General features: G+C 54.3%; 1 protein-coding gene across 1 annotated transcript in view; it reads left to right on the plus strand.

Annotated features, from left to right (window-relative positions):
• C1H1orf167 (chromosome 1 C1orf167 homolog) overlaps positions 1-23754 on the plus strand; it is a 28897-nt gene that overhangs the window by 1001 nt on the left and 4142 nt on the right. The window contains 15 exon segments of the mRNA XM_025373476.1: positions 881-1020; positions 2399-3615; positions 3754-3797; positions 4631-4829; positions 5528-5682; positions 8474-8586; positions 9023-9200; positions 13468-13643; positions 14482-14656; positions 16966-17122; positions 17232-17386; positions 18098-18306; positions 20507-20651; positions 22460-22888; positions 23430-23598. Coding sequence (XP_025229261.1) covers positions 951-1020; positions 2399-3615; positions 3754-3797; positions 4631-4829; positions 5528-5682; positions 8474-8586; positions 9023-9200; positions 13468-13643; positions 14482-14656; positions 16966-17122; positions 17232-17386; positions 18098-18306; positions 20507-20651; positions 22460-22888; positions 23430-23598 — 3591 coding nt within the window. The 5' untranslated portion in view covers positions 881-950.

The raw sequence follows: 23754 nt of genomic DNA on the forward strand, positions 1-23754 counted from the left end.
GAGGTCAGGAGTTCGAGATCAGCCGGGCCATCATGGCGAAACCCTATCTCTACCAAAAAATACAACAATTAGGCATGGTGGCATGCGCCTGTGGTTCCAGCTTCTTAGAGGCTGAGGCGGGAGGATCCCTTGAACCCAGGGAGGCAGGCAGAGGTTGCAGTGAGCCAGGATCACGCCATTGTACCAGTCTGGGCGACAAAGTGAGACTCTGTCTCAGAAAAAAAAAGTTTTGCAGCCTAAGGTATCTTGCAGCTATTGAGCCATTGCAGCTGGAAAGCAGACAGTCTGTAAACAAATGGGCTTTGTTCCAATATAACTTTATTCACATAACGGACCACTAGCCCAGGCAGTAATTGCTAACCCCTCGCCTACAGCCTTGAAGGCTCGCAGGGGCATTGAGTGGGCTGGAGAGCCTCTGTGGCATTAGAGTTGAGGCAGGGCATGATCTGATTTCAGTGTTCACAGGATCACCCTGCCACTGCATGAAGAGGAGGCTGTCGGGTGTGAGGACGAGGGCAGAATAAGGGTGACCAGTTGGGAGGTGGCAGGTGAGGGCCGCTCACCTCACGAGATGCCTGTTAGACATCTGGGTAGGCGTGGAGGAGGTCACTGGACCTGCATGGTTAGATCTGTGTGCAGATCAGCCGAGAGGTCTAGGGGGCAGGATGGGGCAGCATTTGACCTGGACACTTACCATGGAAAGAGGGGTGATAAGTAGGGCAGGGAGAGGAGCCCCTGAGAGACCAGAACAGTGAGGGGCAAGCCCCAGGCAGCTGGGACCAGGCCAAGAGTAGCCAGGAGTACTGTTAAAGGGAAGGGGTAGGGATCAGAATGGGGTGGGGTTGAATGAGAGCCAGGGCAACCTGTCCTCTCCCCGCAGGGCCCATCTTATTAAACAGACCAGGCCACTCACTGTGGGGTGGACCAAGGACACCCCTGTCCCTGAGCCCATGGAGCTAAGGTCTGATGCCAGCCACAAGGAGAATGTGTCCCCAAAGCCTGCAGTGCTCCTGAAGCCAGGCAAGAGGCTTAGAGGGCCTGGATGGGAGGTTACAGGAGCAGGGCCCGTCTCGGTATCGGCCCAGAACCCCCCTCCCAGGCAGGCCAGCCTATAGGGCCTGGCTAATTCCACAGATCAGCCACCATGGTCGGCGGCACATAGAACAGTTTTCCCAGCCTGGGGCCTAAGGAGCAGGGGTCTTGGGAAAGTAAGGTCAGGAAGAGAGGGGACCAGGAGTAGGCCTGGTTGGTGCCCCTGGCTAAGATGGGGCCCCCACAGGTCAGCCAGTACCAGGGGCGGTGGGCTGGGGACATCCCTGCTCAGGCTGCTGAGGCTTTAAGAAAGTCACAGAGAGCCGGGAGTGGTGGCTCATGCCTGTAATCCCAGAACTTTGGGAGGCCGAGGCAGGTGGATCACCTGAGGTCAAGGGTTCAAGACCAGCCTGGCCAACATGGTGAAACCCCGTCTCTACAAAAATACAAAAGTTAGCTGGGCATGATGGTGGGTGCCTGTAATCCCAGCTACTTGGGAGGCTGAGGTGGGAGAATCACTTGAACCTGGGAGGCGGAGGTTGTACTGGGCGACAGAGCAAGACTCCCTCTCAAAAAAAAAGGAAGCCACACAGCTGGGCCAGCCAAGAAGGGGAGCAGCCCAAGAACAAATGTGGATTCTTGAATTCACATCCCAGTTTCTTCGTGTTCCAGCTGTGTGACCATGAGGCAAGTTGCTTGACCTCTCTGAGCTTTAGTTCCCATCCACAAAGGCAGCAACTTTTATGGCCCACTCTGCCTGCCAGGCCCCTCGCCCAGAGCCTCCCGGGACCTCATCCATCCGCACGAGGACTCTGTGCCTGTGGAGTGGGCTTAGGGGCTGGGAAGGGCCTCCAAGGCCCTTCTCTGTGTTCCCAGAGCAGCTCACCTTTACCCACTGCTCTGTGGGGTCTTGCTTTCACCCCAGACCACTGCCCCCACCACCTCTTTGCTCAAGCCAGAAATCAAGGAGTCCCCCTTGATTCTTTCTTTTTTCCCCTTTACCTGACTCCCCCAAGCCTACTGGCTGCACCTCTGAAGCTTGTCTGAATCTTCTCTTTACCCACCTGCTACCCCCGATCCCAGCCACCATCATCTCTCTCCTGGGACCCCCTCAACTACCTCCTAAATATCTCTCTGCTTCCCTCTGTCCAGCTCCAAGAACCCCCACTCCAAGAGCCCCAGGGACTACCCATCGCTTCACCCAGGGAGACAGAGCTGGCAGCAGACCCCGGAAGTCTTAGCTCCCTCCTGCTGCTAGGGCCCCGTCCCCTCCCTGGCTCTGAGGCCTGGACAGCTCCACCTGTCCCACCTGAGTGCCGGCCACCCAAGTCCTCCCCCAAGGCATGACTGTCTCTCCTCTCTTTAGAGCAACGAAGATTCCGGAGGAGCCTGGGCATCAGCCTGAGCAGTAGACATGACCAGTGGGTGCCCGGGTGCCAGGTGGAGAGGGGAGGGCGTGCTGCCACACCCTCCCCAGGGGCGGTGCTAGACCAGGAGCCCTGCCGAGTCCAGACCAACCTGGCCAGCCCTGGTCCCCGCCTGGGCCTAGCCCTGAAGGACACGACTGGCCGACTGGTAAATTCAAGCGTCTGGCAACAGAGCAACCTGCAGCCTCCAGCCCGGAGGTGCCAAGGGAAGGCTCGAGAGTTCGCCATTCAGCAGAGCAACCTGAGCAGCAGGGAGACCAGCAGCCCCCACCTCTGCCCAGAGCCTGGGGGGAGCTTTGGGCCCCACAAGCTGCCCTGGGGTCGTCTCCTATCCCAGGAGCCACTGGCCCGCCCATCTCCCTGTCTGAGGCAGTCCAGGCTGCCGGCCCCAGGCACCCCTAGCGGGGACTTCAGGCCCACTGAAGCCTTTGCCCCTCTTGATGAGCACACACGGCCAGGCCTCAGATTCTGGGGTGGCCTGGGGAGCTGGAGGTCCAGGCTGGTGGGGGAGCCTCTCACCCTGGAGGACCTGGCTATCCCCAGTCAGAACCAGACTCGGGCCCCATCCCATGCTGCCATCCAGCAGCTGCTGGCCTCTGTACGTTGCCTGGCGCAGGAGGCAGCCAGACTCAGGTGCCAGGCACCCCAGGAACCCCCCCGTGCTGTGCAGCAGGACCTCTGGACCAGCGGTGGTCAGCCACTCTCCGCCCACCAGCCTCTCCTTGCTTCCTGGGATGAGAGGCGGAGATGCCTTCGAGGCCAAAGGGAAACTGCAGCTCTCTTGAAGACCCCGGCTAGTCTCTCAGACTCTTGGGCACAAAGCAAGCTAATGTCACCTGAGACCACTCTGGGGACACTGACTGGGGATTCCCTTAATCCCGAGCAGGGGCTCCCTCCCGCTCACCCCCTGGGGTCAGGGGACAGCTGCTCCCCCGCGTCTCCAGATGGCAGGGCACAGAAGGGTGACCCCAGTCTCCCTCAAGGGGTGGGAAGCAGGGAGGCCAGCTCCTGTTCCTCAGCCTTCTCCAACACAGCCTGGGGAGTCCCACCCAAGCAGAAAGGAGAGGAGGGGGCCCCGAGGGAGCGGGTCCACAGGGAGGAGGAGAGGACAGCGTTCCATCTGCCAGACACAATCCCAGCGAGCAATGCCTGGAAGGTAGAGGCTGGGGGAGGCTGGAGGTGGGGTGGGGGCAGGGGGCGTTGCTCCGGGGCAGGGAGGCTCGGCAGGGGGTGCCTTGTCCTGCCTGCCTGCTGCTTGGCCTGAGAACTGTGTTATGTACTCTTGCTTTCCCAGAACAAGGCACAAAACATTGTAGCCCCGGAGTCTGAGGCAACCTGGTGAGGCCATGGCTGGGTGGGGACAGGGGTTGGAGCGGGGGTGGGGGGGGACACATGCTCAGGACTGTGCTTCCATTTGCCTGTGCGAATGGAGATGAGGGCCTGATGGAGATGAGGCAGGGTTTCAAGGAAGAGGAACTTATTTCCTGTCCCTGCTGGGGAATGAAGGGAGCCTCCAGGGCTCCAGGGACGAGAATGAAGGGATGCTTGTGGGTTTGGGGCACTGAGTGTCCTGAACTTCCGAGGCCACCCTGGGTTTTTGGCAAAGAGGGCAATCTCTGGCTGGATGCGGTGGCTCATGCCTGTAATCTCAACACTTTGGGAGACTGAGGCAGGCGGATTGCTTGAGCTCAGGAGTTCAAGACCAGCCTGAGCAACATGGCAAAACCCTGTCTCTAGAAAAAAAAAAAAAAAAAAAAAAAATTTACAAAAATCAGCCGGGTGTGGTGGTGCACGTCTGTAGGTGCACGCGGGAGGCTGAGGTGGGAGGATCGCTTGAGCCCAGGAGGTTGAGGCTGTAGTGAGCCATTATCATGCCACTGCACTTCAGCCTGGGTGACAGAGCAAGACTCTGTCTCAAAATAATATATATATTATGTAAAAGAAATAAAGATGGCATTCTCCGACCCTCAGGGCCTTGCTTGTGTGGGGTTTCCAAGTCCAGCCATCAGTAAGAGGGAAGTTCTTCCAGTCTACAGTGTGTTACTTGTATTGTGGTGTGGGTCACCACCTGACTGATTGCAGGAAAGGCATCTCGGAGGGTATCCAGCCACTGGGCTCTCCCTGGGGATAGGAGGGCAGTCCACCCCTGATCAGCCCTGGTCTGCTCCCAGCTGGCAGCTGTTGTCCAGATGTTTTCGATCCTGGAGGCACTTGGTGAAGAGGCAGTTGGATCCAGTGGTGGCGGCAGTGGCACTGGGCCGCTGGCAGCTGTTGCGAAAGGGCCTTCAGGCCCTGTGGCTCCAGGAGGCTCAGCTGGAGGCAGCATGCGGGCGGTACACAAAGATTCTGCTGGCCTGGAGCTTCCAAGAGGTCAGGAGTCCCCAGGTTGGGCCAGGGGGCTGTGTGAAGCACTAGTGTGTCTGGGGAGGAGACTCAGTCTATGGAGAGGGCACCCACTGGGCATAGGTTGCACCTCATGAATGATCAGCAGTAGATCGTGTAGTTGTGAGTCCACACACCTGAATCAGCTCTGCCTAAGTTCAAATCCTGCCCCCTCTACCACTTGCTAGCTGTGTGACCTTGGGCAAGTTACCTAACCTCTCTGTGCCCCAGTCTCTTTCTCTCTAAAATGGGATGATGATAATAATAGTACATACCTCTCTCAGGGTCATTGTGAGAGTAAATTAATAAGAGACTCAGAACACTGCCTAGCATACAGCAAGCTAGTAGATAAGTGGCTGCTATTTTTTATTAGTGGTTTGCCAGCCAGGGCTGGGAGGGAGCATCTGTGTCCTTCCCTCCTTGGGAAAGGGGTGCTCTGAGAGGGGTCCAGTCCCAGCTTTCGTCTTCTAAGGAAAGTGTTGCCTCTTGGGATGCATCTCTCTGTATTTGTTCATTCATTCATTCCTTCATGCCCAAAGAAGGAACGAATAGGCAGAGTAATGGTTAAGACCACAGGCTGTGGAATCTGATAGGCGTGTGTTACTCCTGTCCCCTCCCCTGCCTGGTGTTTCCTTGGGAGGCAGATTCAAGGCCAACATCTCCTTTCCCCTTCTCTCTTGAGCCAGTGGAGAAACCTGGCTTTACAGCAGAAACAAGTACAGCCCCACATGCAGGCTGGGCCAGGGTCCCCGCCCTCCAGGAGAGCCCAGGGCCAAGGCCCCTCCTTGGGAAGAAGCACAGTGGCGGACCTCTCCCAGAGAAGCAGGCTGGAACACATCAGGTTGGTCAGGGTGGCCTGGGAAGCTGGTGGCCTTCCTTCCCCCACTTCCTGCCTTACCCCCACTACTTCCTCATCCCCACAAAAGAATGGGAATGAAATAAGCAGATGTGGGCAAAGATTGATGCAAAAAAGATGTCCATCACGGCATCATTTATAATTGTAAAAACTTCAAAACAGCCAGGCATGGTGGCTCACGCCTGTAATCCCAACACTCTGGGAGGCCTCGGCCAGGAGTTAGACAGCAGCCTGGGCAACATAGCGAGACCCCGTCTCTAGCAAAAAAATGTAAACATTTAGCCAGGCGTGGGGGCGTGCTTGTAGTCCCAGCCACTCTAGAGGCTGAGGCAGGAGGATCACTTGAGGCCAGGAAATCAAGACTGCAGTGAGCTATGATCATACCACTGCACTCCAGCCTGGGCAACAGGGCAAGATCCTGTCTCAAAAAAATAAGCTGAAAAGCAGCCTGAATGCTCAACAGTGAGTGAGGAAATGATGGTTTGACCATGTAATGAACGATTAGCAACCATCCAATATGATGTTTAGGAAGATTTTTTATTGGTTTTGTTTCCAATCATAGCAGTAATGCATGCTCAATTTGAAAAATATTCCAAATAGTTGAAGTATATTAATTAACTTGAAAGCTTCATCCTCTCATAGCCCCCTCCCTGGAAGTATTTTTATGAATATTTGCAAAAAATAAAAAATAATTAAAAAAAATTTTAAAAAAGAATATTTGCATAGCATTTTTAAAAACAAGGGAAAATGGTGTGGCAATGTTAAATTTTTCTTAAAGGAGCATAAAAATGTATCAAAAATATTTTTCCCAACCACATAGTTGCATAGAAACCACACAGTGCATAGAAAAAGGACCAGAAGGAAAAAAAAAAACCGAAAATGTGCAATGTGAAGCCTAACACTGCTGAACCGTACACTTAAGGAGGTGGAGCTTGCAGTGAGCCAAGATCTCACCACCACACTCCAGCCTGGGCCACACAGCGAGACTCTGTCTCAAAAAAAAAAAAAAAAAAGGTAATAGGATAATTTTTCTTGTTGTATTTTTTTTTTTTTTGAGACGGAGTCTCGCTCTGTAGCCCGAGCTGGAGTGCAGTGGCCAGATCTCGGCTCACTGCAAGCTCCGCCTCCCGGGTTTACGCGATTCTCCTGCCTCAGCCTCCCGAGTAGCTGGGACTACAGGCGCCCGCCACCTCGCCCCGCTAGTTTTTTGTATTTTTTAGTAGAGACGGGGTTTCACCGTGTTAGCCAGGATGGTCTCGATCTCCTGACCTCGTGATCCGCCCGTCTCGGCCTCCCAAAGTGCTGGGATTACAGGCTTGAGCCACCGCGCCCGGCCACAATGGTAAACTTTCTGACATGTATTTTACCACAATTAAGGAGTGAAAAATAAATATTTCATTGAAAAATGCTAAAATGGAAACTATGCTTATCTCTGGAGCAGTGGGATTAAAGTCGGTTATTTTTTTCTTTTCTTTTCTTTTCTTTTTTTGCCCAGGCTGGAGTGCAGTGGAACAATCTTGCTTACTGCAACCTCCATCTGGGTTCAAGCAATTCTTCCACCTCAGCCTCCTACATAGCTGGGATTACAGGCACACACCACCACGCCCAGCTGATTTTTTTTTTTCTTTTTTTTTTTTTTTTTTGTATTTTTTTAGTAGAGATAGGGTTTCGCCATGTTGGTCAGACTGGTCTCAAACTCCTGGCCTCAAGTGATCTGCCTGCCTCAGCCTCCCAAAGCGCTGGGATTACAGGTTTGAGCCACTGCACCTGGCCTCTGGTTATATTTTTCTTTATTTCCCCAATTTTCTACTACAGTTGGGTATTTTTTTTTTTTTTTTTTTTTTTTTTTTTGAGACAGAGTGTTGCTCTGTCGCCCGGGCTGGAGTGCAGTGGCCGGATGTCAGCTCACTGCAAGCTCTGCCTCCTGGGTTTATGCCATTCTCCTGCCTCAACCTCCCGAGTAGCTGGGACTACAGGTGCCCGCCACCTCGCCCAGCTAGTTTTTTGTATTTTTTAGTAGAGACGGGGTTTCACCGTGTTAGCCAGGATGGTCTCGATCTCCTGACCTCGTGATCCGCCTGTCTCGGCCTCCCAAAGTGCTGGGATTACAAGCTTGAGCCACCGCGCCTGGCCATTTTTTTTTTTAAACACAGCATTGCTCTGTCACCCAGGCTGTAGTACAGTAGTGCGATCTCTGCTCACTACCACCTGTGCCACCCAGGCTCAAGCAATTCTCATGCCTCAGCCTCCCGAGTAGCTGGGACTACGAGTGTGTGCCACCGCACTGGCTAATTTGTGTGTGTGCGTGTGTTTTTATATATATATATGTAAAATCTTTTTTTTTTTTTTGTAGTAGAGATGGGTTTCGCTATGTTAGCCAGGCTGGTCTCAAACTCCTGGCTTCAAGTGATCTGCCCGCCTCAGCCTCCTAAAGTCCTGGGATTACAGGTGTGAGCTACCACACCTGGCCATGTTCTTGTTTTTAAATTGAACAAATGTATTTAAATAATCATTTAAATGATATTTATTTTAATACATGTTTGTTGTTTAAAAAAAATCCAAATAGTATTAAAGAGAATAAATCAAGAGCAGAACCTCCCCCCAGCAATAGCTTTTAAATCTGACATAAAATGAACTGTCCAGAAGAGGATAGGGGGACTCAGCGCCCTCTGCTCCCAAGGGCAGACCGCATCTGCCTGGGGTGGGGTGGACAGGTTGGGACCGTGTGCCCTCCCTCCCGGGTCATCGGCTTCTCTCTGGGCAACTTCACTTTTAGTCCAGGAAGTCTGAGGGAGGAGGAGAGAGCTCAGTGGCTTCTGTCACGTCCTGGGCAGAGAACAGACAGCAGAGATGAGAGAGTCCAGATACTGGAGGCCCTGCAACTGGCGGGTGAGATGTGGGGTGCTGGGAAAGTAGGGAGGTGGAGCCTGGACATGCAGGGCCTGAGCTCCGCACTGGGCAGGGGCGGGGGACCCAGTTTGAGTGAACGTTTATTGTGCATCTGCTTTGGCACATTCCCAGAGACAATCTCATTTGAGCCTCACAGTGACCCCCAAGAGGAATTATGCCCATTTTACGGATGGGAAACTGAGGCATAGAGAAGTTAAGCAACTAGTTTGAGGACACACAGCATGAGAGGAGCACAGCCTGCATTTCTGGGCTGATACGCAGATGCAGGCCCACACCGGAGGCTAGAGTATTGGAGCTAGATTTAACTTACTCAGAGATGGGGGAGACAGGCCCCCACGTGTCAGGGGCCCCTCCTGGCTCGGATCCTCCCGTCTGCTTACTCTCTCTTTTCTCTCCCTCCTCCCTGTCTCCTTAGTCTTCTTCCTGTGGTGCCAACAGAAGGAACGGGCCAGACAGGAGAGGGAGAGTCTGCAGAAGGCCACCAGGGCCACACAGACGACAGGGAGCTTCCCCCATGCCTGGCACTTTACTGCTGCAGGTACAGCCTGGGTGGCGCCACTGAGCCCCCAGCACCAGAGAGCTTGGCTGTGCAGGTAGGACACCCTTCCCTTTTTTTTTGAGATGGGGTCTCACTCTGTCACGTAGGCTGGAGTACAGTGGCACCATCTTGCTCACTGCACCCTCCACCTCCCTGGCTCAAGCGATCCTCCCACCTCAGCTTCCCAAGTAGCTGGGACCATAGGCACGCGCCACCATGCCCAGCTAATTTTTTGTATTTTTAGTAGAGACAGGGTTCCACCATGTTGCCCAGGCTGGTCTCGAACTCCTGACCTCAAGTGATCTGCCCACCTTGGCCTCCCAAAGTGCTGGGAATCCAGGCGTGAGCCAGCGTGCCTGGCCCCCACTTCCCTTTAAGTCAGCTCTTAACTCCTAGTATTGAGAGGCAAGGATGCAAATGGGAAGTGAAAGCAGCCATCGACTGAGCATGCCTAGAACATGCTAGCCGGCCCCACTGGCTGGGATTTGGTTATAAGCAAAGCTTAGTCCCAGCTTCCCACCTCTTCCCATCATCACAGTGGAACCCATGGCTGGTGGGGGAACAGACAGGAAACTGGCAGTCCCAAGGGTGTATGTGAGTACCACCTGGCTTAAGTGTTGTGAAGAGAAGGAACATAGATCTGTGAGTTTCTTTTTTTGCTTCCTGGTGGTTAACTTTTTTTTTTTTTTTGAGACGGAGTCTCGCTCTGTCACCCAGGCTGGAGTGCAGTGGCCGGATTTCAGCTCACTGCAAGCTCCGCCTCCCGGGTTCACGCCATTCTCCTGCCTCAGCCTCCCGAGTAGCTGGGACTACAGGCGCCTGCCACCTCGCCTGGCTAAGTTTTTGTATTTTTAGTAGAGACGGGGTTTCACTGTGTTAGCCAGGATGGTCTCGATCTCCTGACCTCCTGATCCGCCCGTCTCGGCCTCCCAAAGTGCTGGGATTACAGGCTTGAGCCACCGCGCCCGGCCTCCTGGTGGTTAACTTTTTATTATGGGGCATTATTATTATTATTATTTGAGACAGAGCCTCGCTCTGTCACCCAGGCTGGAGTGCAGTGGCACGATCTCGGCTCACTGCAACCTCCACCTCCCGGGTTCAAGCGATTCTCCTGCCTCACCTCATAAGTAGCTGGGATTACAGGCACATGCCACCATGCCCAGCTAATTTTTTTTTGTATTTTTAGCAGAGTCGTGGTTTCACCATATTAGGCTGGTTTCGAACTACTGACCTCAGGTGATCCACCCACCTCAGCCTCCCAAAGTGCTGGGATTACAGGCATGAGCCACCACGCCCGGCCTGTGGGGCATTTTTTTTTTTTTTTTTTTTTTTGAGACGGAGTCTCGCTCTGTCACCCAGGCTGGAGTGTAGTGGCGGATCTCAGCTCACTGCAAGCTCCGCCTCCTGGGTTTACGCCATTCTCCTGCCTCAGCCTCCTGAGTAGCTGGGACTACAGGCGCCCGCCACCTCGCCCGGCTAGTTTTTTGTATTTTTTAGTAGAGACGGGGTTTCACTGTGTTAGCCAGGATGGTCTCGATCTCCTGACCTGGTGATCCGCCTGTCTCAGCCTCCCAAAGTGCTGGGATTACAGGCTTGAGCCATTATGCCTGGCTAAAATTTTTTTTTTAATTAAAAATTAAAAGACTCGAATGACTTATCAACCAACTGCCATACGTGGACCTTATTGCAAACTCTAACACAATATATACTTGCAAAACAATTGGAAATGTGAATACTGTGGGGCATTTTTATCTTACTCAAAAGTAGAGCAGATAGGATAATAAACCCCAGCGCACCAATTACCCAGCTTCAACAAAATCAGCCTCTCTTGACGCTTGTTTCATGTGTACTCCAAATACATCCCCCGCTCCAAATTATTTTGAGGCAAATCCCATGCATTATACCATTTCATCCATAAATACTTTTGCATGCCTCTCTAAAAGATAAGGACTCTTTAGAAACACAACCACTGGCCGGGCGCAGTGGCTCATGCCTGTAATCCCAGCACTTCGGGAGGCCGAGGCAGGTGGATTACTTGAGGTCAGGAGTTCGAAACCAGCCTGACCAACATGGTGAAACCCTCGTCTCTACTAAAAATACAAAAATTTGTCGAGCGTAATGGTGAACACCTGTAATCCCAGCTACTCGGGAAGCTGAGGCACGAGAATTGCTTGAACCCAGGAGGTAGAGGTTGCAGTGAGCTGAGATCATGCCACTGCACTCCAGCCTAGGCGACAGAGTGAGACTCCATCTCAGAAATAAATAAATAAATACATACATAACCACGATACCACTCTCACACCTGAAAAATAATGAAACAGCTATTCCTTAATACTCACGAATATCTGGCCAGTATTCACATTTCCAATTGTTTTGCAAGTATATATTGTGTTAGAGTTTGCAATAAGGTCCACGTATGGCAGTTGGTTGATAAGTCATTCGAGTCTTTTAATTTTTAATTAAAAAAAAAAAATTTTAGCCGGGCGCAATGGCTCAAGCCTGTAATCCCAGCACTTTGGGAGGCTGAGATGGGCAGATCACGAGGTCAGGAGATCAAGACCATCCTGGCTAACACAATGAAACCCCGTCTCTACTAAAAAAAAAATACAAAAAACTAGCTGGGCATGGTGGCGGGCACCTGTAGTCCCAGCTACTCGTGAGGCTGAGGCAGGAGAATGGCGTAAACCCAGGAGGCGGAGATTGCAGTGAGCTGAGATCCAGCCACTGCACTCCAGCCTGGGTGACAGAGCGAGACTCCATCTAAAAAAAAAAAAATTTTAGAGACAGGATCTTACTCTGTCATCCAGGCTGGAGTACCGTGGTGCAATCATGGCTCACTGTAGCCTCAAATTCCTAGGCTCAAGGGATCTTCTCATCTCTGCTTCCAAGTAGCTGGGACTATAGGTGCGTACCACCACACCTGGCTAATTTTTAAATTTTTTGTAGAGATTTAATTTTTTGCCATGTTGCCCAGGCTGGCCTCGAACTCCTGGACTCAAGCAATTCACCCACCTTGGCCTCCCAAAGTGCTGAGATTACAGGTGTGAGCTACCATGACTGGCAAATTTTTAAAATTTTTGGTAGAGACAGAGTCCCACTGGTGAGCCATGATCGCACCACTGCACTCCAGCGTGAGCTCAAGCAATCCTCCCACCTCGGCTTCCCTGAGTGCTGGGATTACAGGTGTGAGCCACCACGCCCAGCCTGTTAAAATCTTTATAAACTATAGGGTCCCCTTCATTTTTTTTTTTCATTGCATGTTATTTGTTGAAGAAACCAATTTGCTTACCTGCTAGTTTCTCACTCTCTGCATTTTGCTGACTACATCCCCCAGTGTAGTTTTCCGTGAGAACTTTTAGCACAGGAAGCTGACCTAGACCAAGGTTCGGTGTTGGTGTGAAGGATGAAGAGTTGCCTGGTGGAGGGAGATCAGAGAAGGGTAGAGTGTTCAGAGGCCTCTGGCCAGGAGGGTAAGATCCCGAGGTGTAGCAGAGCCGAATTGGAGCCTTGTTAGTACAGGGTAGGGGGGCTGAGGGTAGTTGAAGATGAGATTGGAAAAATCTGTGGGGGCCTTGTTGGCCATGGGGAGGGGTTGAAATTTGATGGTCGAGCAAGGAGGCTACCACTGGAGGATTAGCAGGCGACTATGATGATTTGATTTGAGATTGGAAAAACACCACTGGGTTACGGAATAGGAAATGACTGGAGGAGGCTGAGAGTGGATGCAGGGAGGCCAGGTCAGAGGCTGCTGAGGCCACCGCGCTGCCAGAGGTGACAGTGTCATGGCCTGAGCAGGTGACGTGCGATGCATCTTCAAAGCAGCCCCGTTTTACAGATGAGAAAACAGAGATTTGGCCGGGCACGGTGGCTCAAGCCTGTAATTCTAGCACTTTGGGAGGCCAAGGCACCTGGATCACTTGAGGTCAGGAGTTCGAGACCAGCCTGGCCAACACAGAGAAACCCCATCTCTACTAAAAATACAAAATACAAAAAAAAAAAAAAAAAAAAATTAGCCGGGCATGGTGGTGCATGCTTGTAATCCCAGCTACTCTGGAGGCTGATGCAGGAGAATCGCTTGAAGCCAGGAGACAGAGGTTGCAGTGACCAGAGATCACACCATTGCACATCAGCCTGGGCAAAAGAGCGGAACTCTGTCTACAAACAACAACCGCAACAACAGCAACAACAACAAAATATGGAGGCTCAGAGCAATGAAGCGGCTTGCCCAAGGCCTGGGTAGTGTGTCTGGCAAAGGTAGGCAGCTGGAACCGCAGTCATCAGACCTTGCAATTGACATGGGTATTTTCCCTCTGTTCTCCCAGGTGCTTTGGGGCCTGGCAGCAGTTCGTGCAAAGAGGGTCCCGGTACCGAGACCACCTGGCTGACCGCCGGACGGGGACCCTGAGGAAATGCCTGGAACAGTGGGTGCGGATGAAACAGCTCCGGGACTCAGATGGGGCAAAGGTGACCCAGCTGTCCCTCTGCCGGCAGAAAGCAGGTGAGCTAGTGTTGGCTTCTGCCCCAGCAAACCATGTCACTTAATCCCCTCCTTCAGTGGGCCCTAGTTGAATACGTGAATTCTTGTGGGAGGTGGTAGAACTGGGGCTTTCTAGGAGGGCAGCGTGTAGTCCTGGGAGGGGGCAGGAGGGGTCCCAAAGTGGGCAGGCCCCGGCTGAGCCACATCCCTGTGTCCCATCGCGAGCTGCTGTGGGTGAGACACTTGGTTCTGCTCCTCCCACTGCAGGCTCCCTCGGTGCTGGTTATCCCAGATCCCGCCCGGAAGGGATGTAGGACCCGCTCTTGGGAAGCTCCTGGTGTGATGGGGGACACACAGCCCTAATCTCTACCCCAAAACTTAACTGGGAGCCCAGTGTAGTGGCTCGCGTCTATAATCCCAGCACTTTGGGAAGCCGAGGAGAGTGGATCACCCGAGGTCACGAGTTTGAGACCAGCCTGGCCAACCTGGTGAAACCCTGTGTCTACTAAAAATACAAAACTTAGCCAAGTGTGGTAGCACACCTGTAATTCTAGCTACTCGGGAGGCTGAGGCACAAGGATCGCTTGAACCCAGAAGGCGGAGGTTACAGTGAGCTGAGATCACGCCATTGCACTCTAGCCTGGGCAACAAGAGCAAAACTCTGTCTCAAAAAAAAAAAAAGCACTTAACTGGGGAAGATGGGATCTTTGAGGCAACCTGGAGGGGAGGGCTTGGAAGCGCTGGGAGGGGACAAGAGACGAGAGCTCCCAAGAGGGGCCCGAGGCAGCAGCTATCAATGGCTGTGGGCAGAGTGAGGTCAGTGGGGGGGCAGCTGACTGGCCTCTTGACGATTTTTCAGGACGTGAGGCTCTCCACACTGCAGGCCCTGCAGCCTGTGGCCTGGGTACAGTGGGCCAGGCCCAAGGGCTGCAGGAGCAAGGCCGGGGCTCTCTGCAGGATGCTTGCCGGACACTGGCCCTCTGCCGGGTGCTGCTGCTGTGGAAGACGCGGCTTTTCCAGTGCCAGTGGGCCAAGTAGGTGTCCCCAAGCTTGTGACCTGGGGTTGGGCCTGGGGACTGTGGTATGGGCACGTGAGCAGTGCTCAGCACCAGGAGGAATACAGGAGGAGTGTCCCATAGGGCAGTAACTGCATCCCACTCCTCCCCGTGGCCCTGCACAGGCCCTGGCACACTGTGGTGCCCAGCCGATGTCAGGCCCTGGGAGGTGGCCTAGGGACACTGGAACAATGATTGAGCAGAGGTCCACTGGGGGCCAGGGGGCTGCCAGAGACACAGACATAGAGCTCTACAGGGGTGGCCGGAGCCCTAGTGAATGCCCGTCTCCCTGCCAAGTGCAAGTCCTGTGGTGGCAGGGACCATGTCTGTGTGGCTGTCGTTGCTGGCTCCCAGCTCCCTGCAGGTGCCTGGCATGTTGCAGGCACAGAATAAATACTGTAAAGGAACAAGGGCAGGAGCCAGGGATCAAGCTCTTATCTCCTCCCCCATTGGCCTCATTACACAACTAGAGAAAGTGAGCAGAGGGCCGGAGCAGGTTGCTCTAAATCCCAGTGGGAGTCAGGAGCAAGAAGGTCCTGTGGTGAGACCTTGTTGCTGCCCCCACACAAGATGATCACTGCTGGAGTTCAGCCCAGACAAAGGCTGTGGGTGAGGGGAGGGTGGCAATCAGGAGCAGCCAGCTTCCCTGAGGGAATGTCAGGAGGAATGGAGGCCAGCAGTTGCAGGGTTAAGAATTCTGTCCTTGGCCGGGCGCGGTGGCTCAAACCTGTAATCCCAGCACTTTGGGAGGCCGAGATGGGCGGATCACGAGGTCAGGAGATCGAGACCATCCTGGCTAACATGGTGAAACCCCGTCTCTACTAAAAAAATACAGAAAACTAGCCGGGCGAGGTGGCGGGCGCCTGTAGTCCCAGCTACTCGGGAGGCTGAGGCAGGAGAATGGTGTAAACCCGGGAGGCGGAGCTTGCAGTGAGCTGAGATCCGGCCACTGTACTCCAGCCTGGGCGACAGAGCGAGACTCCGTCTCAAAAAAAAAAAAAAAAAAAAAAAAAGAATTCTGTCCTTGGCTGGGCACGGTGGCTCACGCCTGTAATCCCAGCACTTTAAGAGGCCAAGGCCAGTGGATCACCTGAGGTCAGGAGTTCGAGACCAGCCTGGTCAACATGGCAAAACCCCGTCTCTACTAAAAATACAAAAGTTAGCCAGGCGTGGTGGCAAGCACCTGTAATCCCAGCTACTTGGGAGGCTAAGACAGAAGAATGACTTGAACCCAGGAGGCAGAGATTGCAGTGAGCCAAGATCATGCCACTGCACTCTAGCCAGGTGACAGAGTAAGACTCCGTCTCAAAAAAAAAAAAGAATTCTGTCCTTGAAAGCCACATACCCACATGGTCCACTTGGACCCTCAGCCTCTTTCAGTGTACCCCTGCAAGTCCAGGAGAATTCAATTCACCGTGACCTTTCAGAATGTGAGGGTACTACTCATTACTCACATGCCTGCCCCACAGCCCCCAGGCCCTCCCTCTCCAGCCCATCCTCTGGCCTTTGGACCTCAGGGCACAGTTGATATCTCCTGGCAGCTCTCCCGGGGCACCCTCCAGGGCCTAGATGAATCCCAGGTCTACTGCTATCCGGAGTTTGGGGAAATGACTTTCCCCCAGGCTCAGCTTTCTTATTTTTATAAGTGAGTGGAGGCAGAAGTACTGGTGTGGTTGTGGGGGTGGGCCCTGGCATCTGGGGTCCCTGGGCCTGGGGCTCAGCTCCATCTCTGATCAGCTGCGTGGGCTCCCAGCCCGCCCCGGGAGCATGATGAGGCCAGCCAGTAATGCAGGTGGAGCATTAGCTCTATTAGCCAGACGTGGTGGCACGCACCTGTAATCCCAGCTACTCGGGAGGCTGAGGCGGGAGGATCACTTGAGCCCAGGAAGCAGGGGTTGCAGTAAAGCCTGGGCCACAGAGTCAGACCCTGTCTTAAAAAAAAAAAAAAAAAAAAGCATTAGCCCAGTCAGCCCAGTCTCAGCTGTTCACTGAGGTCACTCAGAGAACTCTAGAAAAGTCTGGAAGCCCAGGCTGTACCCTGACCATTAAGGCAGAATCCAGGGATGGGACCCTGGTGGGCATCAGTATCTCTTGAAGACCCCAGCGATCCCAGCATGCAGCCGCTGTGGGGGGCGGCAGCGTGGAATGCTAGCCCAGTGTCTGGCCTGTGGTGAGCACCCTTCCAGCCCACCTCTTTCACAGCGGCTGGGGTGGGGTAGCCCTTGCTTGGCCACCCTGCCCAGCCTGGGGGTGAGGCTGGGCTGGGCACTCACCTGCCCCTTCTCTAGCTCCTTCCTCCAGGGCCTGCAGCAGCGGATGCTGCAGCGCAGCCTGAGATGGTGGCACATGAGGGCATTGGGCCCAGATGCCACATCAAGCTGCACCAAGACCCCCTCGGCTCCGGAGCCAATGGGCAGCAGCACATCCCAAGGCTCTCTGGAGAAGGTGAGAGGTAGGTGGGTGGGGAGGGGCTGGGGCAGGTAGGGGTGGGTGGGTGGAGATTGTGGGAAGGGGACAAGGCGGGGGACCCAGGACTCCACACCTCCTTTCCCAGGTTCCCAGGGCCCCTGCCCTCCCGGAGACTCTCCAGGGGAGCCTTCTGTGGGCAGCTGGGCAGCGGCAGCAGGGGCAGTGCTTTCGGCTCTGGCGGGCACGGGCCTGGCAGTTCCAGGGCACAGCCAGGTGGTACCAGCATACCCTCCAGAGGCGGTAGGGACCCCTCCCCATCCGCCTGCCACTCTATGGACTTACTGTTTCCCAGCCCCTTCTCCCATCCACCCTTGGCCTTCACAGAAGCAGCCCCTTGGGGTCTGCACCTCAGGGGCCTTCAGTTCCTCCTGTCTTCCTGCCCTGTCCTACTGAGAGGGTGTCAGGGAGCGGTGAGGCACTCTACAGAGTCACTGTTCCTCTTGGAGATTTCACAGCCGAGGTTCATTCATTTATAGCACAATGCATAAGAGTTGGTCTCCCTGGGTTCTAATCCCAGCTTTGCCCCTCACTGGCTGTGTGATCTTGGGCAAGTTGCATAACTTCTCTGTGCCTCTATTTGCCTATCTGTAAAATGGGGTTAATAGTACTCGCTCCAGTGGGGCAGTGGCGAGGCAGGGCACAAACATTTCCCAGTGCCGTGTGTGGCACGTTGTGAGTGCTCAGTCCATAGCAATGTTTATGGCTAGTGGTTGAGCACAGGACTTGGCAGTGGGGGTCTAGAGTCCCACCGTATCCCTCCCACTAGTCATCATGACCCTTGGAGAGGTGCTTGGCCCCTCCAGTCCTCAGCAACCCACCCTCCCATAATGGAAACAGAAGAGTCACCCAGAGCCCCCCACTGCTGGAGAGAAGAGAGAGGAGGGCGGGGCAGGGCTGGCCTGGGATTTGGGGGACAGTGGCCATCCTCAGGGTGGACCCTCCCTTTCCCAGCATCTTCCTCAGCTGGAGCCGCTGGGCAATAGCCCAAGGGGCCTGGAGAGAGCTGGCTTCCCACTGGGCCTGGGATCGGAGCTGCAGGGCTGTGCTGGGCCTGTGGCGTCGGCGGCTGCTGCAGTTGCAGCTGGTGGAGAGGTGGGCCCAGGAGCGGGGCTGGCGACTGGCACGAGATGCCCTATGCCACTGGCACTCCTCTTGGCAGGGTGAGTGGAGACGGGGTTGGGGGCACTGCAGGTGAGGGCAGGGCCAGGGGCTGTCTGAGACCGATTGCAGCCCTGGCCAACAACTTGACTGTAACCTCATGGGAGGCCTTGAGGCAGAGGCTAAGCTACATCTGGACTCCTGACCCATAGAAACTGTGAGATAACAAACATCTGTGGTTTAAAACTAATAAGTACTTGGGTAATTTGTTATACAGCCATAGATAACAAATGCAGTTGATCAGAGAGGTCCGCTGAGCTGTGACACTGACTTAGCTGGATTCAAAGAAAACAGGCTGACCAATTCTTACACATTGTGCTACGTATGAGTAAATGAATGGACCTCAGCTGTGAAATTTCCTAGAGGAACAGTGACTCTGCAGAGTGCCTCACCATCCCCCATACCCTCCCATCCCCTAGCAAAGTCTGGTGATGAGATCCCCACAGGCTACACCCAGGAGTCGGGTGGCTGAGCAGAACCTGGGGGCTTGGACTCTGTAGTCTTGAGTTTGAATCCCTGCTCTTCCATACCCTGGTTGTGTGAACTTTAAACAACCTACTTAACCTCTCTGAGTCTCAGCTTACACATCTGTAAAATGGGGATAATGTAGTCCCTACCTCATCACCTTAATATTCATCCTTATCCTTACCTGGCCTTTAGGAGTCACTGGTCTGAGCCCTGAGCTGGGGGAGAAGTGGGCAGAGTCATGGTGCCCTTAGAGGCCAGTAGAGTTAGTCAGAGAGGGTCCCAGGAGGAGGTAAGGAGGGCTCAGCAGGCAGAGCAATGGAGAGAGAAGTTGAGGTGTGGGAAGGGTTCAGCAAAATAGGGCAGTGGGAAGGACTGGATTTGCAGAGCTGGCTGAGGGTGCAGTGTGTTAGAAGCCCTAAGGAATGTGACCAGTGAAGGGAGGAGGGATAGTCCCAAGGGAGGAGGGATAGTCCCAAGGCAGGCTTGCTGTCTGGGTCTCCACCTCTGGGCAAAAAGAGCCGTTGCATGGCCCAACCAGTCATTATTTCTTTTTTTTTTTTTTTTTTTTTCCAAGACGGTCTCACTCTGTTGCCCATGCATGCAGTGGTGCAATCTGGGCTCACTGCAACCTCTGCCCCCTGGGTTCAAGCAATTCTCCTGCCTCAGCTCCCCTAGTAGGTGGGATTACAGGCGCCTGCCACCATGCCTGGCTAATTTTTGTATTTTCAGTAGAGACAGGGTTTCACCATGTTACCGGGCTGGTCTCAAATTCCTGCCCTCAAGTGATCAACCCACCTCCACCTTCCAAAGTGCTGGGATTACAAGCGTGAGCCACCGCACCTGGCCCCAAGCAATCTTTTTATAACCTGATATCAGAAATGACATCCCATTGCTTCTGCCAAATTCTGTCTGTTAGAAGCAAATTAATAAACCCTGCCCGTATTCAAGGCGGGGCATTGCCCGGGACAGGAACACAGGATGCTGTCTTGGAGGCTGCCCACTACACCAACACATCGCGTTAATGCTGGCAGGCAGGGCTGTGGTTGTTCTGGAAAGTTATGTCCTGTCCGCTGGGGACAGTTGCTTACGCAGCCCAGTCATTCCCCAGCGGGAACACTGAACCAGTGTTTCCAGAACTTCCAGTTTTTATAGAAAAATTGAAAATTGGATTTTTGGGCCGGGCACAGTGGCTCACGCCTGTAATCCCAGCACTTTGGGAGGCCAAGGTGGGCAGATCACGATGTCAGGAGATCAAGACCATCCTGGCTAACACGGTGAAACCCTGTCTCTACTAAAAATACAAAAACCTAGCCGGGCGAGGTGGTGGGCGCCTGTAGTCCCAGCTACTCGGGAGGCTGAGGTAGGAGAATGGCATGAACCCGGGAGGCAGAGGTTGCAGTGAGCTGAGATTGGGCCACTGCACTTCAGCCTGGGCGTCAGAGTGAGACTCTGTCTCAAAGGAAAAAAAAAAAGACAATTAGATTTTTACCGGAATTCTCCCGATTGGAAAACATTGTGGCAAAATTAACAAACAAAAACAAACCCAACAACGCTATGAGCTGGGCTGGCCTGGTCACCAGCAGGATACCTGTAATAGAGGCTTTTTAACCCAGACAGTCAGGGCAGCCTCGTCTGTTCCCACCTGGTAGGGGGTGAAGGGCTGGCTAAGCAGAGACCCATGGGGAGAGGCTGGGGTGAGCACCCAGTGGCTCTTCAGCATCTCTCTGGCCCCAGGACAGCAGTTCCTGCATGAAAAGTGCCAGACATGGGTGCAGGGCCACCTCCAGGGCCTGCAGAGGGCTGTGTTGTGGAGCTGGCAGCAGGCAGCAGCGCGTCAGAGATGCACAGTGACCCGGCCAGAGCAACTGCTACTGCAGAGGTGGGTGGGCCTGGGGGTGGGAGGGTGTTGGTCCTCCCCACCTAAGGAATAGCAAGAAGAGCACCCAGGGGGTGGGAAGCTCAGAGGGTGGCCCAGATAGGAGGCCTATGGCCTGGGGAAAAAGAGGCATGCAGGGAGACCCTAGCCCGGAGACAGAGGGTCATGACCACTGATACCTTATCTATTTTGGGAGTGGTGGCAAACCCCAACCCTAACCTGTGGCCCCAACAAGCCCTGGGAGCCCAGCTCCTGGCCAGGTCAGTTCTTTGGTTTTAGAGGATATGATTAACATGGGAGAAATCAGCTGGGAACAGTGGCTGACGCCTATAATCCCAGCATTTTGGGAGGCCAAGGCAGGTGGATCACTTGAGGTCAGGAGTTCAAGACCAGCCTGGCCAACATGGTGAAACCCCATCTCTACTAAAAATATGAAAAATAGCCAGGCATGGTGGCAGGTGCCTGTAGTCTCAGCTACTCAGGACACTCAGGCAGGCAAATCACTTGAATCCAGGAGGTGGAGGTTGCGGTGAGCCGAGATTGTGCCACTGCACTCCAGCCTGGGTGACTAAGCAAGACTCCGTCTCAAAAAAAAAAAAAGGAGAAATCCACTCCTCAGAAATCTACCATAATGCCCATTGTGAGGAGTCACAGCAAGGAGGTGTCTGCTGTACACCGTTGCTAAGAGAAGACAGTGCAATCTTCATTGAAGTAAAGATGTTCTGGTGGAACATGTATACAGTTTATGAATGCACATTGTAAAACCAAGCAGAGGGACGCAGAATGGCTCCTCCCACAGTTCAGTACAAATGTGAATGTTCAGTGTCCCCATAGGGGCAGTGAACTGTTGGCTACAGAATGGCTGACGTCTGTGCTTTTGCACCTGAGGGTGTAGATGGGTTGTTTTTTTTGAGATGGAGTCTCGCTCTTGTTGCCCAGGCTGGAGTGCAATGGCGCGATCTCGGCTCACCGCAGCCTCTGCCTCCCAGGTTCAAGCAATTCTCCTGCCTCAGCCTCCTGAGTAGCTGGGATTACAGGCATGTGGCACCACGCCCGGCTAATTTTGTATTTTTAGTAGAGACGGGGTTTCTCCATGTTCATCAAGCTGGTCTCGAACTCCCAACCTCAGGTGATCTGCCCCTCCTCTGCCTCCCAAAGTGCTAGGATTACAGGCGTGAGCCACTGCACCCGGCTGTAAATGTTTTTTTTTCTTGGCTTCTCAGTGAGTGGGAGATGGTGTTCCTCTCCCTCACCAACCACCTGGGCATGTGATGGGAGGCAGGACGTGGCTGGTGTGGGACTTGAACCCATACTGCTGGTTCCCATGCCTTTGCAGGGCAGGCCCTGCCCTCTGAGGCTGAGATTCCAAGATGGAAAGCCAGTGCTTTCACCCGTTCCTAGTCCTTTAGTGTTTTGTGGGAGCTTTGCTGGTGTAACATTGAATAAATGTGACTTTTGACTCTGAGAACGAGACAAGCCCTCCCATGCATCTGTTTTTGGTTTGTTTTGTTTTTTTGAGATGGAGTTTCACTCTTGTCACCCAAGCTGGAATGCGGTGGCGCGATCTCAGCTTACTGCAACCTCTGCCTCCCGGGTTCAAGCAATTCTTCTAAAATTCCCAAGTAGCTGGGATTACAGGTGCCCATCGCCATACATGGCTAATTTTTGTATTTTTAGTAGAGACGGGGTTTCACCATGTTGGTCAGGCCGGTCTCAAACTGACCTCAGGTGATCCACTCACCTTGGCCTCCCAAAGTGCTGGGATTACAAGCATGAGCCACCACACCTGGCCCCATGCGTCTGTTTTGCAGCTACTTCCAGGCCTGTTGTGAGGTTGTAAGAGACACAGGGTTGCTCCGGGCCCAGCGTCAAGCCTTTCAGGATGACCTGAGGAGAAGGGCACTGGGGGCCGTGTTTGCCACATGGCGGGAAGCCCAGGCAGCTGCAGCTGGGGCACAGGAACAGCGTGTGGCCCAGGCCTCCCTTGCCCACTGGAGAATCTGCGGGCAGCAAGGCCAGGAAGATGGGCAGCCGAAGAAGGCCCGGGCCCCGCAGGCCTTCCCAGCATGGTCAGTGGCCCCGGACGTGCACCGTGAGGCCCAGCAGCAGGAAGGAGAGAGTGCTGGGGCCCAGGCAGCCCGGTGCTGGACTCGGTGCTGGACTCGGTGCTGGGCACTGTGGGCGCCCAGCTGTCGGGGCCAGGTCAGCCAAGCCCATGCTTCCTGGAAGCTGCGAGCCTGGTGAGTGCCGTGGTCTAAGCGCAGCCCCACTCTGTGCTTACAGCTCAGGCCTCGAGCCTGTTTTTGGCAGGGGTAGAGTGTAATTCGTGGCTGGGTGGCAGGGCAAAGGCTCGAGGGTGATTGGGGGTGACAGGGAGAGGCCGCCGTAGCCATCTCCCTGTCACCCCGTCCTGGACCACATCCTGGCACTACCTCTTGCTGTGTGTCCCCTCCTTGGGGAAGTCTCTGATGGTCCTGCCTGGCAGTCACCAGCACAGCCAGCCACTCAGCAAGCGCCATAAACGCCAGGGAAGGGGAGGCAAAGTGGCACTGGCAGGACTGTTCCCTCTCTGCCCCTAAACAGGATGTTTGTCCCTGTCTGCGATTTTCTCCTTCCAGGTCGCTCTCCATCCTGTTTACCCAGACTCTCCCTCCAGAAGAGGGAGTGGGAGGTGGCTGGGGCTTGGCCTGGAGGGCCCCCTCCCGCAGGGCACTGGAAGTGCTCCCTGCGGAGAGTCCTGGCCCTGATGGCCCTGGCTGCAGACTCCTTCCTCTCCCGCAGGGTCCTAGAGGCCTCGACGCAGTCGGGGGCTTGCGGCGGTGTCCAACGAGCCATCGTCACCCAGCTCCATCGTACCCAGCTCCGGCAGGCTGGGCTCAGACGCTTCCTGCAGATGGCGCAGCTCAGGGTGCGGCTTGGACTGCGGGCCAAGGCCCCAGGGGCCGGCAAGGTCCGCCCCAAGCCCCAGGCTGACCTCACGCTCTGGCCCCGGATGGCCAGCAGGGGGAGCCTGCTGCTGGACGCCCCAGCCCCTTGGAAGCAGGTGAGGGGAGCCTAGGCAGGACGGGAGGTCCAAAAATGACCCTCGGACCACCGGCCTTAGAAT

This window comes from Theropithecus gelada, chromosome 1 (assembly GCF_003255815.1).
Source record: "Theropithecus gelada isolate Dixy chromosome 1, Tgel_1.0, whole genome shotgun sequence".
Lineage (NCBI taxonomy): Eukaryota > Metazoa > Chordata > Mammalia > Primates > Cercopithecidae > Theropithecus > Theropithecus gelada.